The sequence below is a fragment of the Mirounga angustirostris genome, unplaced genomic scaffold (assembly GCF_029215605.1).
Source record: "Mirounga angustirostris isolate CCGP_5_RB_7025 unplaced genomic scaffold, mMirAng1.0.hap1 SCAF_16, whole genome shotgun sequence".
Classification (NCBI taxonomy): domain Eukaryota; kingdom Metazoa; phylum Chordata; class Mammalia; order Carnivora; family Phocidae; genus Mirounga; species Mirounga angustirostris.
In genome coordinates, this window is record NW_026991724.1 from 17,399,369 (window position 1) to 17,423,967 (window position 24,599).

The 24,599-nt window shown below is 45.3% G+C and overlaps 1 protein-coding gene across 4 annotated transcripts in view; it reads right to left on the reverse strand.

Annotated features, from left to right (window-relative positions):
* Window positions 1–24,599, reverse strand: part of CDH3 (cadherin 3) — a 126,644-nt gene that overhangs the window by 12,294 nt on the left and 89,751 nt on the right. For all 4 annotated transcript variants that reach the window (XM_064581287.1, XM_064581286.1, XM_045892114.3 and 1 more), the window contains 7 exons: window positions 7,568–7,653; window positions 5,757–5,882; window positions 5,399–5,554; window positions 5,165–5,309; window positions 3,664–3,839; window positions 2,927–3,055; window positions 1,750–1,935 (listed from right to left, as the gene is read on the reverse strand). In XM_064581287.1, coding sequence (XP_064437357.1) covers window positions 1,750–1,935; window positions 2,927–3,055; window positions 3,664–3,839; window positions 5,165–5,309; window positions 5,399–5,554; window positions 5,757–5,882; window positions 7,568–7,653 — 1,004 coding nt within the window. The remainder of the gene's footprint in view (window positions 1–1,749; window positions 1,936–2,926; window positions 3,056–3,663; window positions 3,840–5,164; window positions 5,310–5,398; window positions 5,555–5,756; window positions 5,883–7,567; window positions 7,654–24,599) is intronic.

A 24,599-nucleotide genomic window follows, 5' to 3' on the forward strand; every position in this document is an offset into this window, starting at 1 on the left:
TTGAGCTCTGTGCTTGGTGCTCGGTCTGCTTGAGTTCCTCTCTCTCCCTCTGCCCCACCTCTCTCTCTAAAATAAATAAATCTTTAAAAAAAGAAATGCTGTCCTTTCCATAAAACCTCTTGCACTTTTTTTTTTTTCTCGAGGAGGTGGAGAGGGAGCGGGAGAGAGAGAATCTTAAGCAGGCTCCATGCCCAGTGCCGAGCTTGATGTGGGACTCGATCTCACAATCCTGAGATCATGACCTGAGCTGAAATCTAGAGTTGGATGCTTAACCATCTGAGCCACCAGGCTCCCCATCCTCCTGCCCTTTCGGAGTCTCTGGTAGGGCCTCTCAGGCCAGCCCTAGACCAGTTAAGCCTTAGAGATGGTTCCCAATGGGGTGGTGGTCCCCTAGGGGGTGTTGTAGAAACTTGTGGAGGCCTTTCTGGTTGTCATAATGATTGGGGATGATGTTGGCATTTATAGGCTGGGGCAGGGACACAAAGAACTGTCCCCAAGGCCATGTGACTTGCCAACAGCCCCTTGGACATTCATGTACTCATGGGTGTGAAAAATCTGTTTATAATTACTTGTTTTACATATAAACTAAGTTTTTGGTATTGTTTTAATATATACTGACTTTTCCAGGAATGCAACTTCTGAGGGGAGTTTGTAATTTGATTTGTCCAGGCCTTTCCTAAAAGTCGTGTATTTGCTATTGTATAAAGACATCGGTATGACTCGTGGTATACATGAGCTGCCTGAGTGACATGCAGTATCCACTGCATTTGGACGATTCCACAAAGAGACCAGATAACTGACCACCTCATTATGTTTTCTAGTATGCGCCCCAAAGCTTACATATAGAAACATCTTATTATCAGCAACTCTTCCTGTAAAATTCTTCTTTATTTCACAGTTAGGACATTCTATTTTTCCAGAAATTGTGTAAGTTATAACTTATTATAAATGAAATTCATTTCACAATATAAAAAGGGCATTACAAAGTTTTTGTTGCAAGAAGGAGATAGTCGTTAAAGTATTATATAAAACCCTGCTTCTCAAACTAGGCCATTCTTTTTTTTTTTTTTTTAAGATTTTATTTCAGAGAGAGAGAGAGAGAGAGAGAAAGCACAAGCAGGGGGACCGGCAGGCTCCCTGCTGAGCTGGGAGCCCAATGCAGGGCTTAATCCCAGGGACCTGAGCCAAAGGCAGCTGCTTAACCAACTGAGTCACCTAGGTGCCCCTGGCCACTTTTCATAATAAACCAGGAGGTAAAAGAAATTAAAAAAACATTAGGCCCATCTTCTTAAAGCATCAATTTTATTCAAAGACTTTGTGAGAGGCAAGCATCTAACTACAAAGTAACTTAGAACATTTTACTATGCAAAAACCTAGATCTGTATTATGGATTAAATGCAAAACTAGCAAGAATTCCAATAAAACAGAGACCCTGTGTGTGAGAAGACTAACCGGGGGCAGCCACCGGACAACAGGATCTGGGAGCAGGGGCTCCACTCCCCTGCCTCCAGCAGATCAGTGACTCTCCCCGGTATTATGAATTGAGTCCCTTGGTAAGATTTACTTTGAACAAATTCACTCCCCAACACGAGAAGGATGGGTAAGTGTCAGAAGCCACGGGCCTGGTGCACTCCCTGGTGGATGTTCCAAAGCAGGTGTCCCAAGGCTGGTGGTCCACCACCCTGTCCTGGAGGCTGTACACTTGACTGCCCCAGGGGTGACCCCTGTCTAAAGCCCGAACGGACTCACCTTTCTGGTCATCAGGATGCCCTGGTTGCTCTCGGGGTGGGTGGTGATGGTAAAATGGTCCCCGTCATCACCTTCCAAGATGCGGTAGGTGGCGCGCCATGCCGGTGAATTGGGGGCATCCAGGTCAGTCACTGTCAGCCTCTGCACCTCATGGCCCACCGTGTTCTCGGGTACACGGGCCTCGTACTGTCAGTGCGGGAAGCACAGCATCGTCAGAGTAGAGGCTGATCGCCCATCCTGAGACTGTTGCACTCTTTGCCAGCTGTGGATCCTCCATGCAACCACTCTTCCTGGGACCACCCAACCCACACACCAGAGTTTCAGGGCACACACAGATGCAGAATGTCCTCACAGCTGCTGGGACAGACCACAGGGATCGTGGGCCGGCTTTTCCTAGATCCAGGGCCAAAATATTCCAGGAATCTCACCGGGTCTGGGTGCCCTAACCCTGCCATGTGTGGCCATCTAGCTGAGATCATAAAGGTATGAAGAGGGTGGCAAGAAGGACTAGGGGCCTGATTGCTGTACCGCACGGATCAGGAACGTTTTTGGAAATTCTGGAACAGGTGGCAAACACTGGGAACTCAGCTGCTCAGAGCAAATTTTTAATCAAGCCTAAATAATGTTCGGTAGCCAGAGTTATCTAAAGATGGAAGGGGGGTGGGTGTCATCTTGATTGGCCCTGAGTCCTCTGTCGCTGGAGGTGACCCAGAGCATTCACGGGGTGAAGGTGGGCACATACAAGTGTGAGGCAAATTCTAAGTGTTCATATCAACAAGGATTTTCTTTCTCTCCTTTTTTTCTGTAAACTCTAACACTAAGGAGGGGCTTGAACTCATGACACCAAGAGTCACAGGTTCCACCGACCGAGCCAGCCAGGCGCGCCTCAGTGAGGATTTTCATATTGAGCGCTTATGTACCAGGGATTGTGTTATGAACTGTACAGAGATTATGCCTTTTAAAACTCAGAACAATGCAGCAGGTACTATTATTACCTCCATTTCACAGATTCGGAAATGGGGCACAAAGAGGTTAGGTAATTTGTCTCTGGTCACACAGCTAGTAAGTGGTGGGGTGGGACTGGAAGCAACGTGAGCTGGTTCCAGAGTTCCATTAGAAAGGAAAACCTGAGTCCTTCATCATCTGCTGAGCTAAGGAGGATTGAAAGGGCGCTTACCTTCGGAGGCTCAAACACAGGAGCATTGTCATTGGCATCGAGGAGTTCTACTACGGCCACTGCGGTGGTGGTAGAACCATCCCCGTCCATATCTGTCGCCTGGATGGTCAGTGTGTACTCGGGGACTCTCTGGGGAGGAAAGGAGAGTTCAGGCAGAGGGGCCCCTCAGCCTGGGCTCCCAGAGGCACAGCCCTGGATGTATGTGGAGGGAAGGGGAATGTGTCCCCTTCTCAGAGTGTTCTCTTGAATCCCCGCCCCACTGCTCACCCAACATAGGGAGGAACAGAGGCAAATAGGGGAGGCAGAGGGGAAATGCAGACCCCAACGGTTCTCTTGGGCCAACCGGCGGTTGAGTCTGGGCATTGCCCCCTGACCCTGGGCTGATGCAGAATGGGAGCTCTGAGTGGGGATTTGGGCAAAGGTATTAATTAGGAAACAGTAGGCAACTCCAATATCCATGGAGCTAACTCTACTTTGTAGCACACAAGGGACAAATCTGGGCAACGTGCATGCTAAGTGAGCCATTCCGAGAGGACATGAGAAAATCTACAGAAAACATCAAACGCCTGCATTTTACAGCTGCCTCCTCAGCCTTAACGAGACCATCTGACACCATGCGGCTGGCTCCAGAGAGCTGTGGGACATCAACATGGGAACACAGCAGCGGCCATGGACAGGGGCTCCTGCTCTCGAGCGCCAGGCCCCAGCCTGAGCAAGCCTGGGTAGGAGCCACTCACCTCCCGGTCCAGGCCACTGGAGATCACGCTGATGGTGCCCGTGCTCCGGTGGACGGTGAACATGAGGTCATGCGGGTCCTTTGGCTCTTGGCTATGGATAGAGTAAGCAACCACCCCATTGTACGTGTTGACGGCATCGTCCTCATCTGTGGCTGTCACCTGCATCACAGAAGTGCCTAGAGGGCAGAAGGACTGGGTGAGCATCCTTCCCTCCCTGCTCCAGTCCCAGCCTTGCCCACTTCTGGAACTCTGAGAGGCTCCACCCTGCTCATCAGCTTGGACTCGTATTCCACTTTGTGGCAGATTGCTAGATGGTGTCCGTTTTCCATTCTCCGCTTCCTTCTTAGAAACAAAATCCTCAATCATTTTAAGCTGAGCACAGGCCTGCCTGGAACAAAGACTATTTCCCATCCCTTCTTGCCACTATGGTCTTGAGACTAAATTTTGACAAATGGGATATATAACTTCGGCGGAAGTGCTTTTCTGAGGATGGGGCTTACTCTCCACACCCCCACCCCTTCCCGGTGTAACGGCTGGAGTTCTAGCAACAACCACGGGGCAATCTTGGAAATAAAGCCTAAAGAGCAGAGCAATGAGAGAAAAGGGGCCTAGGTCTCCCACGTTTTAAAGTACCATTCCAGCCTTGATTGTCCACCTCCAGGCTTCTTGAATATAAGGAGAAAATAAGGTTCCATCTCATTTAAGGTACTGTTGTTCTTTGGGGGATGTCTGTATTAGCAACCTAACCAACTCACACTTCTCGAATTCTCACAACTCAGAGGGGAAGGGAAGAGGAGAACACCACCCCACCAGCATCTGTCTTTGAGGTTGCTATATCTAATCTTCACAATTCTTTAGAGGAGGCATTGTTCCTATTTTCTTTCTTCCTTCCTTTCTTTTTTTTCTTTCAAGATTTTATTTATTTGAGAGAGAGAGCAAGCAGGGGGAGGAGCAGAGGGAGAAGGACAAGCAGACACCGTGCCGAGCACAAAGCCTGATGAGGGGCCCAATCCCAGGACCCTGAGATCACGACCTGAGCTGAAATCAAGGGTTGGACACTCAACCGACTGAGTGACCCAGGTGTCCCCTTTGTTCCCATTTTCAGATGTGAAGTTTGAGGCTCAGAAGTCAAGAACTTGCCCAGGGTCACAGGTAAAGAGGCAAATCAAGATTCAAATCTATATCTTTGTAGCTCTAAAACTCGTGGTTCCCAAACCTGGCTGATCATCTGAAGCTTCTGGGAAATCTTTAAATATACAGATTCCAGGCTGTACTCTAGGATCACTCTTATTCAGGGACCTTGGGATGGAGTAGGAGAATCTAAATTTTTAAGATGATACCAGGTAATCTGATGCACAGCTGAGGAAATCAGGGATGGAGGGTTTTTCTAGCATTTAGGGGTCTGGTCTGACCTCCAGATGGTTCTAGAAGTTGACCCAAGGCTAGGTCTGGGCCCAGCAGACCTCTCCATCTATAACCACCCCCACCACAGTCCTCTTACCAGGTAGTACCCCTTCCAAGACGCTCCCTCTGAAAACATCCTGGGTGAACTTGGGTTTGTGGTCGTTCTGGTCTGTGACAATGATGGAGATGTTCATGGGGTCTTCCACTGAGGCACCGTTCTCTGATACAGCATGGCCAAAGAGCTGTGGGTGCACAAGTGTGGGGTCAGCCTGGCCCCCTCCCCACCTGGCCCCGGGGCCCTGCTTCTTGTTGGATGCTACAGGTTACTTGCCTCATACTTTGCAATCTTCTCCCGGTCCAATGGCTTATTCAACAACAACCAGCCTGTTTCCTTCTCTATGGTGAAGACACCCTCAGGGGGACTGTCTGCTCCAGGCCCTGTGATGCTGTAGAAAATCTTGGTGCCTCTGTCCTTATTAGATTTGAGCTGGAAGCAAAAGAAAATGGCAGCTGACAAAGTCTCAACTATCTCAGGACCGCAACAAAGGTGGGGAGGGGTGGAGAGGCACTGCCTTATCAGAACCCGCTCCCGTTACAGAGGCTTCCAGGAGCAGGAAACCTCATTGGCAGGCCTTTGGATGAGGGTCCCTGCAGCCACCAATGACTCCAGGGAGGAGGCGCAGTCATACCTGATTCAGCCTCTGGGGGAAGGGGCCCTTGCCATTCTCAGCCACAGATATTGGTGGAACCACCCATTCTCTCTTGCGTCTTCGCAAGATACGGTTGGATGGGGAGATCTTCAATGCTTTTCTTTCCTGCAAGGAGAGAAGACCCTTAAACGGACATGCGAACAGCTGGAAACCACCCAACATCCCTTCACTTACAGAAGTTATTAAAGGGTGAGTAAAAGACCTAAATGGCTACTGCAAAAGGCAAATTGAAAATAATCCTAAGTGTTCATTTAGAGAGAACCAACTAAATACACATTATAATACTTCTATCTAGTGGAACTGCTATACAGCTCTAAAAATAAGGAAGTCTATGTGCGGACAGGAAAGATCTTTGATATATGCTGTTAAATGAAAAAGAACAAAGTATACTAAACTATAATGTAGTTTAGTATCTTACTTAACAACTTAACATAGTTAATATGTATCATCTTTTATATGAAAGGGTAGGAAAATAAGACTGTATTCATAGTGGCTCACACATACACAAAGTATGGGGGCAGATACAAAAGAAACGAATGACAGGGTTATCTGTGAGAAGGGGACAGGCAGTATATTGATCTATTTTTAAGTGCAGAAAGAAGGTGCAGACGTGAATAGTATGCTAGCTTTTGCATAAAAGAGGAGGAAAAAGAGTCTGTGTATCTGTATACGTATATAAAATATAAAACATATGTTTAATATAAATATAGAATATATAAAGAAACTTTAGAAGGAAAAAACTGGTAACAGTGGTTATCTGTGTCTTTTTTTTTTTTAAAGATTTTATTTATTTATTTGAGAGAGAATGAGAGAGAGAGAGCACATGGGGGGGGGTCAGAGGGAGAAGCAGACTCCCTGCTGAGCAGGGAGCCCGACGTGGGACTCGATCCCAGGACTCCAGGATCATGACCTGAGCCGAAGGCAGTCGCTTAACCAACTAAGCCACCCAGGCACCCGGTTATCTGTGTCTTGGACAGGGCATTAGATAGATGCATAGAAACAAAGGAAGGTTATTCATTGTGTAACTTTTTAATATTTAAAAAAAAAATTTTTTTTTAAAGATTTTATTTATTTGATAGAGAGAGACACAGCGAGAGAGGGAACACAAGCAGGGGGAGTGGGAGAGGGAGAAGCAGGCTTCCCGCGGAGCAGGGAGCCCGATGCGGGGCTCGATCCCAGGACCCTGGGTTCATGACCTGAGCCGAAGGCAGACACTTAACAACTGAGCCACCCAGGCACCCCAATATTTTTAAATTTTTGAACCATGTGGATACATTAGCTCTTCAAAAAATTCTAAGAAAGAAATGTGGCTGGGGCGCCTGGATGGCTCAGTTGGTTAAGCAACTGCCTTCGGCTCAGGTCATGATCCTGGAGTCCCAGGATCGAGTCCCGCATAGGGCTCCCTGCTCGGCGGGGAGTCTGCTTCTCCCTCTGACCCTCCTCCCTCTCATACTCTCTGTCTCTCATTCTCTCTGTCTCAAATAAATAAAAAAAGAAAGAAAGAAAGAAATGTGGCTGAATTCCTCAGGTCTATCTTCCCAGAGGCTCATGGGATTGGCAGCCCAGTGTTGGAATCACCTTCCCTTGGGGTTTAGCCCAAGAAGGAAAAGAAGGAAAGGGAGGTGGGAAAGGGAATCCGAGGGGCAAAGGGCACTGGGCCTCGGCTCACAGGGCAATTCTTTGCCCCAAGGACCTGACTCTCTGGCGCCCCTAGTGGGAGGTTGTAAGCCGTAGGCAACTGAGGGCCCGCAGCAAGCTGGGTATGCATGGAGAACATCGTTGTGTTTTACCTGGACTGTTCTATCATTCAGCACAGTGAAATCACCATCAGTGCTAAGGAGGGCTGACTCTTGCTCGGAGCCGTCTATGCAAATCACTGTGGGGAAGGAAGAAAGAGAATATTAGGAAGGAGGGGACTTCTGGAGGCTACTCTGGGGAAGCAACACCTGACAACAGCCCTCTGACTAGATCAAGGACTGTTCCAAGCCAGAAGGAGACCTGGTTTTGGTCTCCATCGTTATCAAGTAAATACGAATTTCAGATGGGGCTTCCAACTTTGTGGTTTGTGGGCCAAGCCCCTTTCTTTGTTTATGACACCAAAGAATCAAGATCATAGGCATTCAGCCCATCAGCCCCAGATGGCCTCATGAGACACGAGGTAAACCCAAGGTCGTAGCTGGAGGCAGAAGATTTTCAGCATTTCAGAAGACCATGAGTCTACCTACATGCAATAGGCATCCTGCTACCTGGTTACCCGCACAAATCATTCTTGACAACCTCTAGCTGTTTCAGTTTATCATGCTCCCTCTGGATCCCCCGCTGCTTAGCCAACCTTTAAATAAGCACTCTGAGGTGCTAACTACCATTCACCAAGCCAAAGACTGGGCCCATTTCATCCCTACAACTACCTTAACCACCAAGGTAGGTATTAGCTTCTTTTCAAAGATAAGAAAACTGAGGTTCAGAAGCCACATCAGCCTGACTCCAAGGTATTCACTAGAGAGTGTTGTTACCTTCCTTGTGGCCAAAGCATGAAAAGAGGCCACCGGAGGGCACACCTGGGCCCCTCAGCACCATGCTCTGCCCCATGGCTCCCTGACGCTGGCCAAGACACCAGCAGGCTGCAGCAGGACAAGGCCCACAGGGACAGGGCTGTGCCACAGAAATGCCAGCGTGAGGCCTCCCAACTGTCCTTTTTTGAAAAATTGTCCATTAGTCTCAGATGATGATAATTGGTTTATTTTCTCCCCCTGTTGCCGCCACTCCTTTCCTCCTCTATGATGATGATTGTTTAAAAAAGTTCTTCCTTGGGGCACCCGGCTGGCTCAGTCGGCAAAGCATGCAACTCCTGATCTCGGGGTTGTGAGTTTGAGCCCCATGTTGGGTGCAGAGATTACTTAAAAAAAACAAAATCCTGGGCACCTGTGTGGCTCAGTTGGTTAAGCAACTGCCTTTCACTCAGGTCATGATCCTGGAGTCCCAGGACTGAGTCCCGCATCAGGCTCTCTGCTCAACAGGGAGTCTGACCCTCCCCCCCTCATGCTCTCTCTCTCAAATAAATAAATTTTTTTTTTAAGATTTTATTTATTTGACAGAGAGAAAGACAGCCAGAGAGGGAACACAAGCAGGGGGAGTGGGAGAGGGAGAAGCAGGCTTCCCACGGAGCAGGGAGCCCGATGTGGGACTCGATCCCAAGACCCTGGGATTACAACCTGAGCCGAAGGCAGATGCTTAACGACTGAGCCACCCAGGCGCCCCAATAAATAAAATCTTAAAAAAAAAAATCCTTCCTCCAAATAAGGAAGAATAACAGATGACTTTTTTTTTTTTTAAGATTTTATTTTTAAGTAACCTTTACACCCAACGTGGGGCTCAAATTCACAACCCTAAGACCAAGGGTCGCGTGCTCTACCGACTGAGCCAGCCAGGCGTCCCAACAGATGTTTTGTTTTGTTTTTTTTAACTACAAAAGTAATGTGAACATGACAAAGTATTCAAACAGTATATGAGTATAATATTAAAAAGTAGAGTTCTATTTTTTTTTTTTTAAAGTAGGCTCCATGCCCAGCGTGAAGCCCAATGCAAGGCTTGAACTCACAACCCTGAGATCATGACCTGAGTCAAAACCAAGAGTTGGACACTTAACAACTGAGCCATCCAGGCACCCCTACAAAAGTAGAATTCTAGATGATAAATATCCAGAATATAAAAACAACTCCTAAAATTCAACATCAAAAAACAAAGGACCTGAAAAGACATTTGTCCAAAGAAGATACACAACTGGCCAATAAGCCTATGAAAAGATGCTCAGAACCAATGAGCTATTAGGGAAATGCAAATCAAAAGCACAAGGTGATACCACTTCACAGCCACTAGGAAAACCGTTTTTAAAAGGGTGGGGGGATAACAAGTGCTGGCCAGATGGGAAGAAACTGGAACCCTCTGGCATTGGGAAGGCAAAATGGTGCGGATGCCGTGTCAAACAGTTTGGTGGCTCCTCAAAAGGTAAACATAGCACTGCTGTGTGATCCAGCAGCTCTATTTCCAGATGTATAGTCCAAAGAACTGAAAGCAGGAACACAAACAGATACCCATACACACTAATTTCCATAGTATCATTCTTCACAGTAGCTGAAAGGTGCCAACAACCCAAGTTCATCAAGAGATCAACGGATAAGCAAAATGAGGTATATCCATGCAACAGAACACTACTCAGCTTGCAAAAGTAATACCATTCAGACACATGCTACAATATGGACGAACCTTGCAAACATCATGGTAAGTGAAATAAGCCAGTCACAAAAGGACAAATACTGTAGGATTCCGCGTATATGAGGTACCTAGAATAGTTAAGAGAGAAGGTAGACTAGGGGCGCCTGGTTGGCTCAGTTGTTAAGTGTCTGCCTTCAGCTCAGGTCATGATCCCAGGGTCCTGGGATCAGGCCCCACGTCGGGCTCTCTGCTCAGCAGGAAGCCTGCTTCTCCCTCTCCCACTCCCCTGCCTGTGTTCCCTCTCTCTCTCTCTGTGTCTCTCTGTGTCAAATAAATAAATAAAATCTTTAAAAAAAAAAAAAAAAGAGAGAGAGAGGGAAGGTAGACTAGAGGTCACCAGGGGCTGAAGAGAGGGGCAAATGTGGAGTTAACTGTCCAATGGGTACAGAGCTTCTGTTCAGGATGATGAAAAAGTCCTGGAGATGGATTATGATGCTGGTTGCACAACACTGTGAATGTGCTTTAACACCACTGATTTATTTACTTTAAAATGGTTAAAATGGTCAACTTTATGTTATGCATCTTTTATCGCAATAAGAAAAAACAGCAGAAGTCTGATGTGGGAGTGTAAAACAGAACAGTCATTTTAGAAAACTGTTGGGTAGTATTTACCAAAGCTAAATATACACATTCCCCGAGACCTAGCAATTCCACTTTGCGGTAGAGACCAAACACACACACACACTCGCCTGAAGGCATGTGTTTTAGTGTTCACAGCAGCACTGTTTCTAATAGTGAAAAACTGGAAACAGCCCAAAGGTCCATCAAGGCAGAACGGACAGAAACACCATGGTATATTCACATAATGAAATTAATCAACCACAAGGACAGATGATAATGTGGATGAATCTTACAAACACTGCTGAATAACGGAGGCTAGATGTAAGAGAGGACCTAGGTATGACCGCATCGACATGAGGTTCAAGAAGAGGCACAACTAACCTAAGTGAATGAAGTTAAGACATGGGTCATCTTTGCAAAGAGGGGTCAGTGAATGGAAGGGGGAAGAAGGGAAGCTTGGCCAGTAGGAGAGGAAGGAGGGATCTAGGCCTGAGTCCACTCCAGAGGGCCCTGGAGGCAAGCGAGACTCGCAAGGTGACCCTTTGCATCCTGCACACAGCTGTAGAGACCCATCTTCTGAGGATTGTGGCTTTGCCCGAGGGCTAAAAGGACCAGGAATGATATATGGCAAAGGTTAAATCACCTTAATATAGAGCAACAGTTAAATAATCTATGGAATGCTTACTCCACAGGTTATTTATCCCACTATGCAAAATGATATTTAGAGTAGTTTTTAAGTTATCTAGGAAAATTCTTATGCTATGAAGTGAAAGAAAGTTAGCAAAATGTAGAAAGGCCTATGTAATATATGCAACTATGCACATTTCAAAAGACTAAAAGGAAATGAAAATTTCCAATGACTGGGGTTACCAGCAATTTCTTTTTTAAATTTTTCTGTCAGATTTTTCTCTTAATATGAATTGTGTCGTTCTCCCCACCAAACTCATATGAAGTCCTAACCCCCAGTACCTCCAAATGTGACTGTATGTGGAGACAGAGGCTTTAAAGAGGTTACTAAGTTGTGGTGCCTGGGTTGCTCAGTGGTTAAGCGTCTGCCTTCGGCTCAGGTCATGATCCCAGGTCCTGGATTGAGCCCCGCATTGGGCTCCCTGCTCAGCGGGAAGCCTGCTTCTCCCTCTCCCACTCCTCCTGCTTGTGTTCCCTCTCTCTGTGAAATAAACAGAATCTTAAAAAAAAAAAAAAAAAGAGGTGACTAAGTTAAAATGATGTCATTGGGGTAGGGCCCAAGCCAATATGACTAGTGTCCTTATAAGAGGAGGGAATCTGGACACAGTTACAGAGGGAAGAGAGAAGACAGCCATCTACAAGCTAAGGAGAGAGGCCTCAAACAAAATCAAACCTGCTAATGCATTACTTTTTGTTGCTTAAGCCCCTGAGTCTGGGTTACTTTGTTACAGAAGCCCTAGCAAACTAATACAACCTGCACCATTCTCAGGAGTCAGGAATCTCTTCCCCCCTCCTGAATTCCTATTAACAGCTGACTTTTTTTTTTTTTTAGATTTATTTATTTATTTATTTATTTATTTATTTATTTATTTATTTATTTATTTGTCAGAGAGAGAGAGAGAGAGTGCACAAGCAGGGGGAATGACAGGCAGAGGGAGAAGCAGGCTCCCCGCTGAGCAGGGAGCCCAATGTGGAACTGGATCCCAGGACCCCAGGATCATGACCCGAGCTGAAGACAGACACTTAACCAACTGAGCCAACCAGGCATCCCAACAGCTGACATTTTTTTTTTTAAGATTTTATTTATTTATTTGAGAGAGAGAATGAGAGAGAGCACATGAGAGGGGGGAGGGTCAGAGGGAGAAGCGGACTCCCTGCAGAGCAGGGAGCCTGACGCAGGACTCAATCCAGGGACTCCAGGATCATGACCTGAGCCGAAGGCAGTCGCTTAACCAACTGAGCCACCCAGGAGCCCCAACAGCTGACATTTAAATACTTTCTTATTTAATCTTCACCAAGCACCCTATGAAGTAGATTTAAAGTTCATTTTCTACAATGCAAGACACAGGTTAAATGAATTCACTGAAGATACATAGCTAGGAAACGGAGGAGCTAGAAAATGGTACCCAGACCTTCATGGCCTGAATCTTTGTCTTAAACACTATGGTTATTTTGTCTCTCTGATACACCCAAGAGTTTGTTTTCTTAGCTCTCCCTCACCTCCCATTACCTGTTCTCCTTCTCCATCTATTGAAATGGCAGAGTCTGATTTTTAGATGACCAGTGAGGCAGTGTGATATTTGGAGGAAAGCGCTAGACTTCAGGAAAATAACAGTACCAATCTCACAGGGTTGATGTGAGGATTAAATGAGAATATAAGTAAAGGGGGTGCCTGGGTGGCTCAGTCGTTAAGCGTCTGCCTTCGGCTCAGGTCATGATCCCAGGGTCCTGGGATCGAGCCCCGCATCAGGCTCTCTGCTCCGCGAGAAGCCTGCTTCTCCCTCTCCCACTCCCCCTGCTTGTGTTCCTGCTCTCGCTGTGTCTGTCTCTGTCAATAAAAAATCTTAAAAAAAAAAAAAAAAAGAATATAAGTAAAGGACTAATGAATAGAATGCAAGTCAGGGTCTGCCTTTGATGCAGTTAATGAACACAAAGACCCCTGTAGGCATTGACATTAACTTGCTTGGTGATCCTGGGTAAGGCACTTGAATTCTCTGGGTCTCAGAATCAATTGTTTCCTCAAGTTTTGTGCCTGAGGCCTGCTTTCCCTTGGTTTAAAAGGAGAGATGCATGCTATTAGAGTAATTCAAGAGTAGTAGGACCAAACACACTTGCTCCTTGATGTAGTAAGAATAAGAAAAGCTTAAAGGGAATACCTAAAACTCCTTAGATGACTGAGCATATCCTAAAGATGTGTTAAGGATGCATACAAAGGTCCCTCAACGCTGTTAGTTGGAAACATCAACATGCTGATGCAGAAATTGAACCAATTATTAGGAATTTAGGTTTGCTCATTTGGAAGATGGAAATTAGACTTCACAGAGCCATCTTGAACATCAAATAAGATAAAACCCCAAACCACAAATTTGTGAACCCCAGAAGCTTACACAGACTCTTAAAACACACCAGGAAGCTGAGGTTCAGAGATGAGGATAGCCCAAGGTCATACAGCTAGTGAGCGTAAGGTGGAGAAAGAACCCAGGGTATTCAGATTCTAAAGCCAGGTTCCTCAACATAGTGGTTGATTCAAGGGCTACTTGAGTGCTTCCTAAGTGCCCAACATTCTTCTAGAAACTAGGGATGCATCAGGGAACAAGTGTCTATCCTCAAGTACCTTTAAATTTGTACAAGATACTGCCTCTTTTCCAAAATCATTTTTCTACTAAACTATTCAACGATGCGTTGATTGTAATAGCAAAGCCCCAGACAATCCATATGTCTATCAATAAGAGATGAACTTCGTATTATGACACCATCTATATAAGAGAACACTATGCAGCCACACACACAAAGCTGAAACGATGAGGAAGCTCCTATGTATTGATATGGAAAGATCTCTAAGACATACAATTAATTTAAATGAGATAAAGATTAATATAGTCTATGTTAATATGCTAACATTTGTATTTTTAATTGTATTTGAAAAATACCTCTGGAGGCGTCTGGATGGCTCAGTCGTTAAGCGTCTGCCTTTGGCTCAGGTCATGATCCCGGGGTCCTGGGTTCGAGCCCCACATCAGGCTCCCTGCTCACTGGGAAGCCTGCTTCTCCCTCTCCCACTCCCTCTGCTTGTGTCCCCTCTCTGTCAAATAAACAAAATCTTAAAAAAAAAAAAAAAAACCCTCTGGAAGGTGACCCAAAAAACTAGGCTTTCAGGGGAACAGGGATGAGATTTTTTTTTGTTTTAATTAATTTATTTGTCAGAGAGAGAGAGCACAAGCAGGGGGAGTGACAGGCAGAGGGAGAAGCAGACTCCCCATTGAGCAAGGAGCCCGATGTGGGACTCGATCCCAGGACCCTGAGATCATGACCTGAGCTGAAGGCAGACGCTTAACCGAGTGAGCCACCCAGATGTCCCAGGGATGAGATTTTTTTTACTGAATACCCTTCTAAATTCTGACCTGCATGAATGCATTAGCTTCAAATACTGATAAAAAATTAACAGTCCAGGGCACCTGGGTGGTGGAGTCGGTTAAGGGTCTGGCTCTTGGTTTCAGCTCAGGTGGTGGTCTCAGGGTTGTGACATTGAACCCCGCATGGGGCTCCGCGCTCAGCTCGGAGTCGGCTTGAGAGTCTCTTTCCCTCTCCCTTTGCCCCTCCCACTTGTGCTCTAAAATAAATAAATCTTTAAAAAAAATTAACAGTCCTGTTTCCCTTTCTCAAAACAGCCTTCTTCCTAAGGGAAGGTCTTCAGCTAGCAGAGGGGTGGCCAGATAAGTTTGTTGTTTCCCTTAACAAGAGACCGAGTTCTCCAATCCTCTCCGATCAGGTTATACAGCTAGAGTATGTATACTCTACATACCCCCCCCCAATCAGAAGCCTTAATTCCCCAAACTCTAAAAGCTGCCAGGAACCCAGAAACCCTCTCCCGTTTTCTACAAAATATGCCCCACCCCACAAAATGCACAGGACACTTCAGCGTCCTGTTGCTGGCACATTTCCATTATCATATGGTTCCAAATATTTGTAGTTGCTATCCGTCTATTGTTAGAGAGGACAGTGCCAATAATCAAGCAGAAGTCAACAGTCATGCACTCAAGTGTACGTGCCTCCTACTCAGGCTGCATATTCCAGTTGCATCAGAGGGCTTGGCCCCATCAGCTCTAACCTGCGTTCGGTTGGATACAGAGCACAATCTAGGGGCATGAGTCAGGCAGGCAGGAACAAGCTTCAACCCACTCTGCCTGAGACACCCAGCTAAGTGTTTTCCTATCCAATTCCTTAGAAAATAACCTGCAAGGTGAATATTACTGCCCCCATTCTGACAATGCAGAAAACAAGAGGCTGCCTGGAATTGAAGTGCCTCAGGAAGCAGCTTCTGAGAAGCAAGTAAAGTATATGAGGCCCCATAAGTAGGAAACAGTAGGACCAGATTTCAAATCCTAATGACAGGTAAATGATGAAGAGCATGAGATTTAAAGTCTAAAAGACCTGGGCTCAAATCCATATTGTGTGAGCATATGGAAACTGTTTCCTCATCTGAAAATGGAAATACTACTTAACTCATACGATTATTTGGAGGATTAAATAAGATAAAGCTTGTACGCACTAGGCACTATGTCTAGCTCATAGCAAGCCCTCAGTGAAAGGTACCTCTAGCCTACTCACAGCTAATTAAGTTTCTGATTCTAACTCTGGGCCTCTCCCTACACCAAAGAGAAACCATCTCTCAAAGTGGGCAAGGGGTTAGCTACAGCCAAATGCTTTACCTGAGGGATGAAGCACCAAAGCAAGAAAGAGATACATGGGACCAAAGAGCCTAATAGGGAGCTGGCTCAGTTTGCATTAGGAAAGGACTGTTTTACAGGGGGTGCACCATGGTTTATTGGGGGAGGCAGAGGATGGCCACCTCACTGACAAGTTAAACTGCCCAGGAAAACTTGCTGAGGCACCTGTAGGAACATGAGCAGTTTTTTCTGCAAGCCATGAGTCACAGAGAGGCTGGCAAATGGTAAGCCCTGGGGCAGATCATTACAACTTCCCCCTAGATGTTTCCTGGCACCACTGGCTTGTATTACTGGTTTCTAAATGAAATTGATCTGAACCAGGTGTCATCATCACTCATCCCCTTCTACCCCACCTTCTAACAGCTAGTGAAGTAAGCGGATTCCCATTCCTGACTGTAGCCTAGCTCCACAAGGCCACACATCCTGGCCAAGTTATGGGGGCATGAATGGGCTTGTGTCAAACTTTTTTGGGGCAAGCTGGTGAGCACTGATGAGCACATGGAGCAACAGTTCAGATCTTAAGACTGAAAAAGACACCTAAACATAGTTCTTCCGCACCCACCTGGAACCTTAAAATCATTTAACTGCCTTAGATTCAAGAGATTGGGAATCACAAAGCCAATGAATCTGATGCAGAGTTAGGTATTTCTATAATATAAATTAATAGCTTTCGGCACTGAGCCTAAGGACACAATTCCTAGAATATTGTTGGGGAAAGGAGTTAGTAACTTGAGATTGCTTCTAGAGAAATAATATCAGAGCTCTGTGTATCTGCACTACGTAAAAAGACATCCAGTGGAACCAGGAGTCCCTGGCCTGTGCTCAAAGCTCCTCTCTCTCAACACCATCCTGCCAAGCCTGGCCTCAGATCCTGAACTGGCAACAGTATAAAAGTTCGGTGAGAAGAGTTAAGTCCCTGGGGTACAAGAGCTATTGAAAAAAAGAAAGCTTTTTAAGTAGACTAAGAACTGATGGATACTGGGCTGAGAACTCATTCCAGTCCTGCTCTTAAGGTCGGAATTGCCTAGACACCTCCCAACTGCCAGGGGAACACCTTGAAGGTCAGGAGCTTGTCTTCTCAGCCATGACATGGAGGTGCTATATAGTCTCAATGTGCAACTTTACTGGATGTTCTGACAAAATAAAACCACCCATCTCTCTGGGAATAAAATGTTCTACAAGTGATCAGTCTTGGCCAGTGTCTCTGCTGATCTTTGGGCATTTAAACTAGAAGGGAAGGGGTACCTGGGTGGCTCAGTCATTAAGCGTCTGCCTTCGGCTCAGGTCATGATCCCAGGATCCTGGGATCGAGCCCCACTTCTGGCTCCCTGCTCAGCAGGAAGCCTGCTTCTCCCTCTACCACTCCCTCTGTTTGTGTTCCCTCTCCCGCTGTTTCTCTGTCAAATAAATAAAATCTTAAAAAAAAAAAAAACCTAGAAGAGCATTATCAGTTTTAAAGTATTGTGGCCAAAAGGAAGCTTGTGGGGGATGCAAGAGAGATAATCAAGTCTCCATTCTGGCCCGGCTTAGGGATACATCTAGTTCATAAAGCAAACAAATGTGTGCTCATAACTATCACTGCCTCTGTTAAGGGGCGGGGATAACAAGTTGCATGGGATAAGTATGCAGAACTACCTTAAAAGATTCTGGCATTTTCCTGAGTAAAACTATATAATAGGAAAATAGTTCACTAAAATACAAATTAAAAGAATGAGTGTTGTGGAATACTTTGGAAACAGGTGCTGCTATGTACTGTTAGGGGTTGGGGGAGTGTAAATTGGCACCTTTCTGATAATCAAGAAGCCTTAAACAAGCCCTTTGACCCAGGAATTGTGCCAGAAAAATCTTCCCAGACAGGACAAAACTGTAACAGGAAGGATATATTCATAACTATTGCTGAAACTAAAAAAAATAAGTCAGTCACAACAACTTAACTTTCAACAGAATTATGTGTGCTGCCACTCAAATGTCTCATCTACAGCATTAAATATCATAAAAGAAAACCTATAGGGGCACCTGGGTAGCTCAGTCAGAAAGAAGAGCATGCAACTCTTGATCTCAAGGTCCTGAGTCTTAGCTCCACGTTGTGTGTAGAGATTAGATGAATAAACACTTAAAAAAAAAAAAAAAAAAAGACAAAGACAAAGACAAAGAGAAAGAAAACCTATCAAGGGAAAACCCTGCTCTGCTGAGAAAAAAAAAAAAGGCCAGGTCATAAAAAAGCCATTTATTTATTTATAAAAGTTTATTTATTTTTAGTAATCTCTACACCCAACAAGGGGCTGAAGTCACAGCCCCAAGATCAAGAGTTGCATGCTCTTTTTTTTTTTTAAAGATTTTATTTATTTGAGAGAGAGAGAGAGAGAATGAGAGAGAGCACATGAGAGGGGGGAGGGTCAGAGGGAGAAGCAGGCTCCCCACCGAGCAGGGAGCCCGATGCGGGACTCGATCCAGGGACTCCAGGATCATGACCCGAGCCGAAGGCAGTCGCTTAACCAACTGAGCCACGCAGGCGCCCAAAGTTATTTTTTTTTTTTTAAGATTTTATTTATTTATTTGAGAGAGAGAGAATGAGAGACAGAGAGCATGAGAGGGAGGAGGGCCAGCGGGAGAAGCAGACTCCCCGCCGAGCAGGGAGCCCGATGCGGGACTCGATCCAGGGACTCCAGGATCATGACCTGAGCCGAAGGCAGTCGCTTAACCAACTGAGCCACCCAGGCGCCCCACAAAACTGTCATTTGTAGACAAAACGTAAAATATTATTATACTTGTAAAAGAGAGCAGGGGGAGGAGGATTGAAAAGACAAAGACAGGCAGAGGATGGGGCTCAGCCTTGGCACCAGGAAGGTGGCCTAGCTTTCCCCAGAAACAACGATCCCAGAAGAAAACGAAAGCCAAGATGGTGGACAGTGAGCAGGACCCCGTCTAAGGCGCTCAACGGGCTGAGGGAGTGGGCGCGAAGGATGCTGGGGCTAGGGGGAGGGGTCGGGGGCGGCACGCGGAGTCCACAAGGCATGCTGGGAAGCCGAGGGGTTCGTTGACCCCCAAGGCCCTGAGTGCCTTGCTGGGAGATAAAGCGCTTCAGGCGGCTCCACAGCTGTCCTCACAGGACCCAGACTCTCTTTTCCAAAAGCTGCGGGCAAAGCTAGCGGACTCACTGCCATGGAAGTGTTCGTGATGATTCATCGCCACGAGATCACCTTTTCCCGGCCTGCCGAGGAGTGAAGCACCGTGCTGGAGCTGAAGCGCGTGGTGGAAAGCATTCTGAAGCGGCCGCAGCAGGGGCTTTACACAGACGACCAGCTCCGGGACGACAGCCTGACCCTGGCGGGGTCGCTGTACCTGCCAGATGGCTCCCCACCTCAAAGCCCGGCTCACCCTGGACCTGGATCTTCCAGCAGAGGGGGCCCGCGGGGCTTTCGGGGCCCTCAGCACGGAGCCCTTCTAGCCACCCAAGGAGAAGACAAAGCGGGATTGTTAGGCGAGCAGGACTGCAGGGCGAGCTGTGGCACTCCCGCCCTGCCCCTCAGATCCGACCTCCACGAACACTTGGTTAGGGAAATGGCCCTGAAGTTCATTTGAAACGACAGAGGTCCTTTAGGGATGGTGGGCTTCTATTTTGCTTATCTTCCAGTTTTTCCGTAGTTAATCATGTATTTGATTTGCTGTCAGATATCAGTTGCTATCAGTTATGATCCCCCTCCCCCTTTACTAGAAAAGTTACATAACCCCATGTTGTTGAGGAGAAAGCTATTTTTTCCGGGGAATTTCTTTTTGCCTCTCTGTTGAAAACTCTTTGCAAAGACTGCGTTACTCGGGCTCCTCCTTACCCTTGGGAGCAGGATCCTCCCTCGTAATCCTCAGAGAAAAACCCAAGCTGGGCTGTACTCCACAGCACTCTGGGAGTTTGGAATAGGGCTGACTCAAAGTTCAGCATGAGGTGTGCTGCCTGGCTTACTCATTCCCACCCTCCAAGACCATACCAGAACAGAGATCCTGGTGATCACCCTGGGATATCTGGGATAGCAATTAAGGGTCTGGTGGGTACAAGCACTGGTTCCCAAACACAGCTGAATGATTCACCTGGAGAATTTTTTTTAAAAAAATCCAGATTCCCTATGTCCAGCCCACCCATCACTTCTGAATCAGTTTCTGGAGGTGATCTCAGGGAGGCAGTTTATTGGTTTCTAGAAGTTCCTAACTGTCTCATTTATTTCTCCAAAGTAGTTAAATTGGAATGGCTTTTTGAGGGCACTTCAAAAGACGTTATGAAGATTTCAAATGACCAGATCCTTCCTTTGAACAACAACACATATATCTGTTACATTTGTTTATGCAGTATTTCCCCCTGGATTTTTTTTTTTTTAAGATTTATTTATTTATTTGACACACAGAGAGCACAAGCAGAGGGAGCTGCAGACAGAGGGAGAGGGAGAAGCAGGCTTCCCGCTTAGGAAGGAGCCCAACATGCGTCTTGATCCCAGGACACTGGGATCATGACCTGAGCAGAAGACCGAGGCTTAACTGAATGAGCCACCCATGTGCCCCTCCCCCTGGATATTTTAAAGGTATCTTGAAATCAGCATGTCAAAAAGCAAATCCATGATAAATCCATGATCTTTACTCTTAGCCCAAATATCATCCTTTTTCATGGGTCTCCCAGAGAATGACATATCATGTGCCAGCTACTCAAACCCAAAATCTGGGTGCCAGAAGCAGCTTAGAGTCTGGGTCTAGAGTACCTGGGCTCAAATTTTGGCTCCATCACCGACTTTGGGCAAGTTTGTTTCCTCACCTATAAAATGGAATGATGTTAATAATATCTAACTCAATTAAAGGAGGTAATACTTTGCACAGTGCCTGGCATGTGGTTAGCTAGCATCATCATCTTCGATGACCATTCATATCATACCTCTTCATCTCTACCCACACTGCTTTAGTACATACCACATCATATTTAGCTTCAATGAGTGCAAAAATCTCCATTTAAAAAAAAAAGGATCTTTTAAAATGCAACAGATCATACATTTGAGAAAATGAAATGAGATCACTTTCTTGTTTGAAACTCATCAATGGTGTGCCACTGTTCTTTTTTTTAGATTTTTTTTTTTTTTAATTTGACACAGAGAGAGAGACAGCGAAAGAGGGAACACAAGCAGGGGGAGTGGGAGAGAGAGAAGCAGGCTTCCAGCCGAGCAGGGAGCCTGATGCAGGGCTCGATCCCAGGACCCTGAGATCATGACCTGAGCCGAAGGCAGATGCTTAACGACTGAGCCACCCAGGCGCCCCATGGTGTGCCATTGTTCTTAGGATAAAAAACAAAATCTTTAATGTGCTCAATTCCCTGTCTCCACTGTCTAGCCACATCAGTGCTCTTCTTAAATGCAGCATAACCCCCCTTAACACAGGACTTTTGCACACGCTGCCCCCCCCCCCCCGCCCCGTCTAGAACAGTGTCTCTCTACACTCCCACTCCAGTTTACCCAGTTAACTCCTAACATCTTTCAGATCCCAAAGCAAGTTACTTTCTCAGGGAAGCTCTAAGTAACTTTCTGCCATATAATTCATTACAACTGTGATTATATGTTTACTTGTTATTATCTAATTGTCTATCTCCCTTACTACTCTCATTAATGCCCAAAGGCAAAGACTATGTTAGAATTTGCTTATCACTGTATCTCAACACTTAGCTCAGTGCCTGATACAAAGTAGGTGTTCGATAATGTTGAGCAAACTATGAAAGTCCTTTGACCCAGCAGGTTTGCTTCTAGGAATGCATTCTAAAGAAATATGTATACAAACTATTACAGTTTTAACAATACTGCTACTTTACCACCGCTAACACCTAAACATTTATTTACTAAATGCTTTTCTATATACTATTTCATTAAATCCATACTAGAGCCTTATCAGATCCTCATAATTATCCCTAGTTTACAGATAAGGAAACTGAGGCACAGACGTTAAGCAACTTACCCAAGTTTCCACAGCTAGTTAAATAGACAAATAGATTTAACCCAGGCACTCTGAACTCTGGCTCAGGCACTCTACACATTATAACAGTTATATTTTATGCAAATTTCAATGGTAGAAATTTGAAATGGTGCCATAAATATTCAAGTCGCACTTTGTATGCAAAGTTTGAAGAAATGCAAATCTCCCAAATTAAATAATGTAAAGTCACATAGTTTCACAACTGGAGAGACTAGTGAATTGTAAGCACGCCCCCCCCCATCAGCTTCCCTACCCCACACACATACACTTCACATATATTCACATGAGAACATAAGTCTTCAATCATGGGAGTTATGAATTATTTGAGGTTTTCAAGAACGCATCTTCTAAATCATGCAACTGCCCTCTACAAGACTTTATTACAACAATATTTGGGATTAAGAAAAAGCCCAGGGGCGCCTGGGTGGCTCAGATGGTTAAGCGTCTGCCTTCGGCTCAGGTCATGATCCCAGGGTCCTGGGATCGAGTCCCGCATCGGGCTCCCTGCTCCTTGGGAGCCTGCTTCTCCCTCTGCCTCTCTCTCTGTCTCTCATGAATAAATAAATAAAATCTTTAAAAAAAAAAAAAGAAATAAAAAGCCCATAAGCACCTCTTGGGAGAAAATAAGATCATAAATGAATATCCTCTTTAGGAATGGAAACCGGGATGCCTGTGTGGCTCAGTCAAGTGTCTGCCTTCAGCTCAGGTCATAATCCCAGGGTTCTGGGATAGAGTCCCACATTGGGATCCCTGCTCAGCGGGAAGCCTGCTTCTCCCTCTCCCACTCTCCCTGCTTGTGTTCCATCTCTTGCTGTCTCTCTCTCTGTTAAAAAATAAATAAAATCTTTAAAAAAAAAAAAAGAAAGAAAGAAAGAAAGGAGGGGCGCCTGGGTGGCTCAGATGGTTAAGCGTCTGCCTTCGGCTTGGGTCGTGGTCCCCGGGTCCTAGGATTGAGCCCCATGTCCGGCTCCTGGCTCGGCAGGGAGCCTGCTTCTCCCTCTGCCTCTCCCCCTGCTCATGCTCTCTCTCTCTCTCTGTGTGTCTTGAATGAATAAATAAAATCTTAAAAAAAAAAAAAAAGAATGGAAATCAACTTTTCTTCAGCAAAATGCTTGCTAACTAGATTTTGACATCTAAAGAAAAATGAGAAAAATTTCATTTTTGCTTTGACTGAATGTCTCATTTTCAAACTCTCAACACCCAAGGAAAATAATGCAAGTGCTGAGATTTTACAGTTTACTTCTGAGTTAAGCAGTTTACATTTTTTAAAGCTTTGATGACTTCAAATACTTCTGAAACATTCAGATAATTAAGTCATCAAACAATGGTTGGTGTTAAAATTAATGGTTTATTATTATTATTATTTAAAGATTTATTTATTTGACAGAGAGAGACACAGCAAGAGAAGGAACACAAGCAGGGGGAGTGGGAGAGAGAGAAGCAGGCTTCCCGCGGATCAGGGAGCCCGATGGGGGCTCGAACCCAGGACCCTGAGACCATGACCTGAGCTGAAGGCAGATGCTTAATGACTGAGCCACACAGGCGCCCCAGTTTTAAAATTATTTTTAATATTATTTATTTGAGAGAGAGGGAGAGGAAGAGGTGAGAAACAGATTCCCCGCAGAGCCAGGAATCCACATGGGGCTCGTATTCACGACCCTGAGATCATGACAAGAGCCGAAACCAAGAGTCTGGCGCTTATCTGACTGAGCCACCGAGGCGCCCCGAAACTAATGGTTTTTAAATGGCATAGTAACCTTATTAAGTTTACTGCAAAAAGCCTGTCGTCTTTAAAGTATTATTCGAACAGAAAAGCTTAATTTATGTGAATGGGGTTACGATGAACAATTCATGTGATCATCCTTCTACAGCAGTCTTTCCTAATAAGGTGATCTCTGATAGGTTTCTGAAAATCCAAACACTTTACAACTGTTTTTAACTCCTCCCCACTTCCACATCTGTAAAAGATAAAAAAAAAGGGTTTAGCTAAATAAATCATGGTATATCCACCACATAGAAGACTATGGACTTGTTAAAAACAAGATGTGTATTTAACAATATGGAGAAAGATGCCTGTGATTCAGTAAGTTAAAAAAGCAAGTTATAATGTTTATATGCTTGATATAGTCCAATTCTTGTTTTAAAAATTCCTTAATGCACATATAAGTTTCTTGTAAAGAAAAAGGTCCACAAAGATTCACATTAAACCACTGGATGTGCTTATCCTTAGGCAGGAGAACTGAGGAAGAGAACTTTCCTGTGTTTATTTCTGATTTGCTTCTATTGAGAGGCAGTGGAGTGCAGTGGTTAAAGCTTGGACTGCTTAGACTTGAATCCAAACTGCAATTTATCAGTTGTGTGATCTTGGGCAAGTTACTTAACCCCTCTAGTCTCAGTTTCCTTATCTGTAAAATGGGGAAGGGGCGTTATGGTGATTAAACATGCTAATACATCTAAAATGGTAAGAGCCGTACCTGTCACATACTAAGTGTTACATATTTTATTGAAAAACATGGTCTTTTACAGTGAACATATATTCGTGGATTAATGTAAAATTCCAACCAACCAGCCCAACCCCACA